A 9265-nucleotide genomic window follows, 5' to 3' on the forward strand; every position below is an offset into this window, starting at 1 on the left:
TCAGCCCAAAGAGCAATCAGGGTTCCCTGCCCTGTGGGAAGTCCAAGGACCACCCACCTCCATCCAGGTCTAGTAAGGTGAGCATCCAAAGTGCCTAGGCTCCCACAAAGCCAGTACTTTTGATTTGCCTGCCTCTACCTACTAAATACCTACACAAGGCACCATGCCTGGTCTTCCGCAGTGCTGGGAAGCAAACCAGGACTTGTCGAATGCCAGGGAAGCACTCTATCAACTGAAGATCACCTCCAGGCAAAGAGCCCATTTTAAACTGTCATCTGTTTATTACATCATGAAACTTATAGGGAAACTAAGACTAAGCCAGAATATGGGTATGGTTTAAAATAGTGTCCAGGTGCTTCCAAATTAATTTTGAATATTCAAGTTTTTTAAATATTTCTAAAATAAAAGTATACCAACTGAAGTGGAAAAAAGGAATGTTGGTGCTTGTTCTAATTGAGCAGCCAAGTATGGGAACTGGAGGATATCATGAAATAAAAACACAGAAAGGCTATTCAAAATAAACAAACTTTAGATCACAAAGAAATAACCAAAAATGCTCTACTTCACTTACTTGAGTTTTCTGCAGACATGCCCCAAGTTGTTCAGCAGAGGCTCCCATTTGTCAACTGTTACCTGAAACATAGCAACATTAAGCGCCATGTCACTGCTCAGCCTGATTTCACATCCTGTAAGCGCCTCCTCCACTGCGGAGGCAGGATGACTGCTTCATCCAGTTCTCTTCACCACTCTTGAGCTTTCCTGAGAACTTTACTGTAACGAGCACAATTCTGCCCCAGAGTCCTCCATGCCAAAGAAGTTTTAATTAACAGTGTACTTGCTGCCCAGAGTTCGGTTTGAAGCACTGGGTCTTATAGCCACTTGCCTACTAAATACTTCTACATAGAAATGTGACAGCACTTTCAGTTCAGTATGCCATATCAGTTTATCTTTCCCTAATCATTCTAGCTCATCCCAAACGTTCAAACCAGCCCTCAACGGGACAGGATACCCTGGCCATTCTAAGACTCCCAGATTGTTCTGTTCACTTGGCGTGCACAGTTCCACCTCTGTAACCTTGCCTTCCCAGCATCAGAAGGCTGGCCTGAGCACCTAGCCTACAAACTGAGCTATAATGTTTTCTTTTGAAACGTCTCATTTTCCCTTTCCCAGGGTAATCTGCCAACTCCCTAACACTATTTTCAAGGTCTTTAATAAGCCACTTAACTTTCCTGCCCCATTTCTTGGTATCTTCTGAAATGTCAAATCCAAAACAAAATGAACCAGCTAGATTTTTACGCATGCCATTTCTGCCTCTGAAATACCTTGATCCTTGTTTCTGTCTAGCTGATGTCTGCTTACTAAGGATGGGGTATAACCCATCCTGGCCACTGTCATACTTGGGTGAGCAACCCTTGCACGCGGTATCTTCATACTGTCGATGTACCGCATCACTGCGGATTACCCACTTGTCTTTCCGGTGGCTGAGGGCAGGAAACGTGGACATAGCTCGTATTGAATCTGACGCTCAGTTCCACGCTCATGACTGGCACTTATGAAACACATGCTAAACAAATAAACATAAGAACTTGGGTCACCTTTTCCAATACTTTGAGGATGAGATTTAGGAGCTGAGCCTGTCAAACAAAGACTCCTGAGATTCTTAGGCACAATGCTTCTCTTTAGCCAGCTTGGCATCTACAGTAGTTTCTTACTAAAGTGAAAAAGAATTTTCTTTTCCTATAGCTTTTAACTGGCATGCTTGCTGACACTTCAACTGTAGTATGCTTTCATACTTAAGTCCCTGTAAGATTGCAAACTGCTTAGGAATGAAAAAATATTTTAGGAGTGGCTCAGGAATGTGCTTCTCAAACTTTCCTGTGCATGAGCTCTCAGAGCGCTGCCAAAACTGCAACTTTTCTTAACAGGTCCTAGGACTGGGTTTGTCAGCCGTCTCCTCCAGGTGCTGCTGCTGCTGGGCCACTGGACAGTAAGATACTTAACTGTCTCAAGATGAGATGCGGTGAGTGGCAAACCCACTTCAACAAAAACGCTAGTATTATTCAGAACTACTGAAGACTCAGCTGAGGAAAAATATGCCTTACAGACATACATGTGGAACACACAGAAATATGTTTCAAGTTCAAATGATAAACATAAAAGACCAAAGCAAGTGGAGCTCAGTCTATGGGGATAGGCAGACTGTCCTTGGTGGAGCCCAGCGAGATTGTGTCCTCATGATCACAAATGTACAAAGTAAAACCAGAGTGTGAAACTCAGAACAGAGTAGACTAGAAAGACCAGTTAAAGAAAGTAGAAATCAAAAGCACAGCCACATGCAAATCTCTTAGCTATACATGCTTATATGTAAAATCACTATTTATGAATACCAGTGTGTATATAGCCTTGCCATTTGAAAGGTTAATTCACAAGGACAACAAAAGGTCTGAATGTGAGTGACAGCTAGTTCTACAGAGGTGGGTCTGCTGCCAAACTGCACCTTTCACTGAACCAGAGATGAGGCTCTCTGAAGGTCTAGAGAAGCAGAGTCAATAAATGACTAATACTTCCATCAACCCCAGAAATCATTAAAAAAGAAACAACCCATGATTGCTGCCCCCAGGTCACACCCAGTAACTGCTCTTCAGTCAGGACTGAGCTCACATTTTCGGTGGCATAAAAGTCAACTGATAAATGCATCACTGCCAAGTTCCTTGTTATATCAAATATTAAGTTACTCTCGTCTCGAAACTGTCTACATTTCCCACATCCAACAGTGACTGTGCCCAGGGGTGTCTGTGTGTGTGTGCGCGCGCAGATATTACATACAATACCTCATTTCCAATTGCTTTAATTTTTTCCAAAGCATCGAGAAACCACTTTTCTGCTGTTTTCCATCTGAAACAGAGGAGAGGTTAACAGTTATTTAAAGTTTGCAAGGGTAAATATTGAGGAAAATTTGAATAGCTCTAGTAGAACCAAAATAACATGGAAACTGCTAATAATTGACTCCAATTACACCATGAATAAAAACAAAGTATAATGACACACATTATATGAAAATGCCATAATGGAACTCATCACTTTGTATGATAACTCAAAAAAATTTAATGCAAAAAAAAAAAAACAAGAAAGAAAAAAACCTGAGCCAGACAAATAGGTAGTCTTAATAATATACAGGGTCAGGATTTAGGAGAGACAGTCAATTCTCGTGATTAGTGGTATTTCATCAACTAAACAATGACTGCCCTTACACAGCGTCAGTTCTCTACACTGAACCTACACCAACAGCACAATTGCTCACCTGGCATTCAGCTAGCCCACATTCCCTTGGAGGCACGTGATGGCTACTTATGATTCATCCAGAGACAGCAGTAAGTTTGGAGATTATTTTAGATAGTAAAGTTACTAACAAAAGTACAAATATTGTGAAAACCACAGCACTAAACTGTCTATGAGAAAAAACCCAGCACAGTTTGGTGTGAGATTAGCCAGGAACAAAGTTTCAGGGGGCTTGGGCTTATCACATGCCACATGTGAAAATTAAAATCACTCTGGGTATTGGTTTTGGGGAACAAGTGATTTTTTTAGGCCAATTCACAGAAAAAGTGTCTGCAAGTTTTGAGGAGGAACTACATTAAGACACTATCTGCTTCTAAAGTAGCATGGGCTGGAGATGTCCTCAGCAGTTAAGGGCCTTTATTTCTACTGTAGAGGTCCAGGTTCAATTTCCAGGACCCACAAGATGACTCACAACCATCTTGTACCCTCTGGGCTCTGCAGACAACAGGCACACACATGATATGCAAACATGGAGACAAACACTCAGATACATAAAGTAATAATCCTTTATAAAAAAAAGTTATAAACACTCTTTATAACCTATATAACCTAACTGAAACTGTGTAAAGATTTATTTTATGTGTCTAACTGTTTTGCCTGAATGTATGTAAGTGCACCATGCACATCCCTGGTGCCTTCAGAAGTCAGAAGAGGCATGTGATCCCCTGGAACTGTAGTTACAAATGGTTCTAAGCCACCATTGCTCGGAACTGAACCCTGGTCCTCTGCAAAGGCAGTAAGTAAGTGTTCTTATCTGCTGAGGCATCTCTCATAGAACTCCATAACCTAAATTTTAGAATAAACAATGAAGCTCATATATTACATTTATATATTGCAACATATAGTTTTCTCTTTGAGTATAACTACAAATTGCTTATTCTATAGATATTCAAACTACAGAAAAGCTACTATCAGAAAACTAAAGACTGGATTACTCTAAATAGTTTAATTTTTTTGTCCTAACAAGAATTAATCACAGGACATTTTTATCTCAAAATATGAAAAACTTTCTCAAACGTGTGAATCTAACACCTAGTTGACAAAGACGACTAAAGATTCTCGGGGCCTGCAGGCCTCACAGTGGGAATTTGTTGCAGCTCACATTAAAGGAGGACCAGAGCATGGCTCAGTGTTTGAAGGGACTCCAAGAAGAGAATTCCTACTTTTGAATTTATCCCTGCTTCATAAAACAATAAATCTGAAAACAAAAACCCACGGAGGAGCAAGTCTAGTCAGTGAAGGTCTAGGGGCCCAGGCCCACTCACAAAGAGCTGACGCAAGGCTGCAGCCTGGACCACTTACTCTCCGTTCTGGAAGGCCACCACTCCAACCTCATGGATGACAAAGGGGTCTTCCGGAGCGATGCTCAGAGCTTGGCCAAAGAATCGTTCTGCCAGTTTAGAGTTATTGGTCAAACCATATTCCAGTCCAATATACAGCATTGGCAAGTGACATCTGAAAATATTTGAAAGTTTCACATATTCAATACCCAAAACTTTGTAATACAACAGAAACTTGTCGGCTTTAGATCCTATCATGTCTTCTTTCTAATTCTAAAGTACGGTCCAAACAGTAAAAGTAAGTGTTCAAGCAGATGAGTTACTGGGCTTAAAAGACAATGCTTTAAACAAGTTAGCCTAATATTCAAAGACTTAATTATGCTTATAAAATTATGGTGCAAATTAATGAAAAGTGTAAGAACAATGCCCCATCAGAGGATAGCAATAAAAAAATAATTAATTTTATGTGTCTATGACTGGGTGTGTGTATATGTGTGTGTGTTTGTGTGTGTGTACAGGAGCCAAAAGCAGACATCGGATTCTGCAAAACTGGAGTTACAGACAGCTATGAGCTGCTGTATGGGTGCTGGAAACTGAACTTGGGTCTCTGCAAGAGACATTAAGTGCTCTTAACTGCTGAGCCATTTCTTTAGGGCCCTCAAAATGGAAACTGTAAGAGAGAACCAAATAGAAAGTTTGGAATTGAAAAGCACAACAAATGAAATAAAAACCTTTACTAAAAGGGTTTATAGACACATTTACATAGGTAGAGGGAGCCATGAGAACAAGGTGTAACAGAGAGAATCCATCACTAGTAGATCTACTGAAGAAACTAAAGCAAGTCCCATAGGTCACTATAAGGACACTGATAGCAGAAAAAAATCACATCTACCTCTTCTCCCTCCACAGCCACAGCTATTTTATAAACACAAACTACTGCCTAAGAGACAAGGTTGACAGTTTTGCTTAATTCAGGAACCAAATGGCACTAAGATCCCTAAGAGAATTCACTTCATCTTGCAAGCAGAAACCCTTTCTCTCCTGCATTCATCAGGCCGCCATGCCGTACCCTTTCATCAGCTGTGCTGCTGTGAAGTAAGCAGCCATGGCCTGGTCATGCTCACTCTCCACAGCGAAGGAATGCCCATAGGCTATCCATGCCGGCCCATAGGTCTTCTCCAATGTGGTAGCTTTGCTGAAACAAAAGCAATATTCAAGTAATGTATTTATTCTTCAACTTTCAGTTTTCTCAGTACATGGTGTCAAAACAATAACATCAAGTAAACAAACTAACAAACTTGGGACAGCTGTTAATGCAGCTGAACTGTGCACACATTTTAGGAGACTTCAGGAGTCCTGTGCTGCGGTAGATAAGAGTTACATAGCTGAACTCATTAGGATACTGTATGCAGCTTAACACTGCTGCTCACACAGCAGCCCTATCTGTGACTGGGGATGACACTGGTGGCACATATGGCCACATGATCTGGGCCTGTTCTGAGCTGGGTACAGTACTGGCACCCTAGGTGCAAGATAACCTAAAACCACAGCTACTTCCAGGAACCTACTTACTCAACGGTCCCACTGAGTTACCCCTATCTCATTTAGGGTTTAATGTGTTTTCACTATTAGCAAAAGCTAAGGCTGACAGTGTAAATGAAAACAGCCCTTTCAAATTACATCATTCTGTTTCCTGTTCTCATTCACAAATAAAACAGCATAATCTAAGCTCTTGGAGTACAAGGCCTATACCACTGCGTTATCTCCCATACAGCATCCCAGTGAACAGCTACACAAATAAACGATGCAGAAGGAGAGAACCGGCCTGAGCAAGTCTGTATTCATTCCCGCTACTTTCAGCACACCTCCCACTTACTGCATGAGCGCTTGTGAGCAAGAACTCACTACTCAGAAAGGAAGAAAACAAATTCATACCTGAGATATCTTCTGGCATGCTCATTTTTATGACCAACCATGAGATAGTAACATCCCACTGCAAACCAAGATACCTAAAAAGTTCAATATTTACTATAACCAAAGATACTTAACCTCGAACTTGAATCTAACAAGGTAGGATAGACAGAGGGCAGATTAGATGCTCCAGGTCATATGTTTTAGTCTGAATTAGGGATTCTCTGAGATCACACATTTACTGAGGTCCTGTGTAAGAACAGATACTCCAGTTTCCTCAAGGTGGCTTCCACTAAGGACAAAGCTTGTAAGCGCATTTGCCTATGAGTTCTGGTTTGACCCCAGCTCTCTCTTGCTAGCTAGGCTCTCATTTTTAGTTAGCTGGATTCCCTTACACTGGTTTCAGCTTAGCTAGAGACATTCTTGTCTGAGACTCAGTCTCTGCCTGCTGGCTTTTGTCTACACGAACACAGTTCCTAACTCTATTTCCACTCCTAGCTTTCCATCCTGACACTAGAGGTGTGGAAGCTATACCTCAAAAAGCCCAGCGGTGACTTAAACACGCACACAGAAGGTATGGGACGATGGCATCCTCAAGAGGGAACATGTGACTAGCTCAGGATGCTGTGCGTCTGCAGAGCACATTAAGGACTGTGTAGACGGCTATAGTCAGAAAACAAAGGTTTAATTCACAGTTACTGCTTCAGTCTAAGTAAAAACTGTTTTATGGGACAGATATTAAAGCTGCTTATAGTATCTCCAGCAGTAGAAGATTCCACCTCAATGCTTTAACATAAACATTATTTGCTTGAACTTAAAAACAGAAACTGCTGTCTACACATTAGCAAAATATTTTCTTAAAAGTTCAGGTAAGAAAAAAATTGTTTTACTTACCGGATTACTTGGATATAAGTCCACCAATTTGTGAGAAAGATAGAAAAGTTCTGTTTTAGGAAAAAGGGGAAAAATGCAATTTGATATGAATAATTTAAATTCCAGATGTGGTCTTCCACCTATAAAACCATTCTCACATAGCAACCTCACAGCTTCCTCCCCTGCAGTACAAACCCAGCTGGTCTACACCCGCCTCAGTCCCAATGCAGCCACATGAGCACAGCCGCCCCAGCGGAGCACTTTAGGTCAGGCAGAGGTTCGTCTAGAACACCCATCAGAGACACCCTTGTATCTCATGCCACAGGCTACGACAGAGCATCTTCGATCAAACTGTTCTGCAAACTTTCAGGTTTATCACAGAAGCGAGAGAATTTCCTCTCGAGAAACGTGTTTATCTTAGCATCTCATGATGGCATATCCTATACATACATTCTGGATTCAGTATTCTAGGGGGCAGGAAGCTGCATCTTTGCTTCCTGGGGATGTGATGTTACAGACCTCCAGGACACAGAGCTTGGCGAGCTTTGAGTTGGAGCTTTTCTGTTTTATTTTTTTTTTCCTCCCTCTTGACAAAACTCAAGGGTAAATATACTGCACAATGAACTGTTCTCAAAAAACAAACCCATGGGAAACAGAGGCAAAATATCTACTCCCTTTCAATTTCTAAATATTGACTTATCTGTTTTTCTATGATAATTTTATACTAAAAAAAAAAGAAGAAGAAGAAATGTAGGAGTCAGGCAGTAGTGGTTTAACCCTAGCACTTGGAAGATTTCTGGGGTTACAACCTCTTGGTCTACATAGTGAGTTCCAGGATAGCCAGGGCTACACAGAGAAACTCTGTCACAAAACAAACAAACAAAACAAAAACAAAAAGACAGGAGGGAAAACAGTCAAATTTGACAATAAAGCTATAAAGCTAACATACTCTGAACTACAAGTTACATTTGAGAAAAGGAAGCAGGGAGATGGGAAATACTGTGTTCTGCCAGGAACCAGAGATCAAGAGTCTCTCTGACGGTGGTATTACTCCTGTCGGGCTCTGCTATGCTGTATCTTAAGTAGCCAGGATTTGTAACACAAAATTTCAATAGTTTAGAATGCTCTTTTTTCCCTATAATTACGGCCTGATGGCACAAGCCTACGATGCCATGAGGGGCAGAGACAGAGGACAGGAGTCCCTGGTCAGTCTTGCTGGTGAGGAACAGGACTGGGGACACGGGCGCTCACCGTTTGCTTTGTTCAGCTCCACCAGAGTCCCTATGTGCACAGGTAAACAGTTGGCATGAAAAGGATCCTTTTCCATCACTCTGAAAGTAAAAGCAGCACATGACTATGGGAAGGCAGGACGATGGCAGCACTCACCACTCACCGTGCTCAGTCGCTGCACATCACAAAACGCTGCAACACCTCACTTTGGGCAGAGCAATGCTTAGGTTAGAAAGAAAAGGGAAGCCAGGCCTCACAGCGCATACCTACATTACCAGCTGCTCAAGAGGCTGAGGCAGAAGAATCACAAGTTCAAAGCCAGCCCGAGCAACTGAGTAAGATCCTGTATCAAAATAAAGGGTTGGGGCTCAGGGGCAGAACACTTGCCAAGAATGTACAAATCCTAGGTTGATTTTCCACTATCACAAAATAAAATAAAAATAAATAGAAAACTAGTTTAGCTGGAAATAAAAAAATTTAGTCTTTTCATTTACTTTAGAATCAATAGGATGTTGATACATAGTCTAACTAGTCAAAAGGGGTACATAGTATACACTTTTAAATAGATCACAAAGTATTTATTGACAAATATTTTTTTGTGATTTCAAAAATTAAAACAAAACAAACAAACA

The 9265-nt window shown here is 41.2% G+C and overlaps 1 protein-coding gene across 1 annotated transcript in view; it reads right to left on the reverse strand.

The window, feature by feature from the left end:
• Cdc16 (cell division cycle 16) overlaps positions 1 to 9265 on the reverse strand; it is a 23806-nt gene that overhangs the window by 6112 nt on the left and 8429 nt on the right. Inside the window, exons 9-15 of the mRNA XM_005366250.2 lie at positions 8655 to 8734; positions 7425 to 7474; positions 6555 to 6628; positions 5689 to 5814; positions 4642 to 4794; positions 2832 to 2895; positions 572 to 633 (exon numbers count right to left, since the gene is read on the reverse strand). Coding sequence (XP_005366307.1) covers positions 572 to 633; positions 2832 to 2895; positions 4642 to 4794; positions 5689 to 5814; positions 6555 to 6628; positions 7425 to 7474; positions 8655 to 8734 — 609 coding nt within the window. The remainder of the gene's footprint in view (positions 1 to 571; positions 634 to 2831; positions 2896 to 4641; positions 4795 to 5688; positions 5815 to 6554; positions 6629 to 7424; positions 7475 to 8654; positions 8735 to 9265) is intronic.

The sequence above is a fragment of the Microtus ochrogaster genome, unplaced genomic scaffold (genome assembly GCF_000317375.1).
Source record: "Microtus ochrogaster isolate Prairie Vole_2 unplaced genomic scaffold, MicOch1.0 UNK7, whole genome shotgun sequence".
In the NCBI taxonomy this organism is placed as follows: Eukaryota; Metazoa; Chordata; class Mammalia; order Rodentia; family Cricetidae; genus Microtus; species Microtus ochrogaster.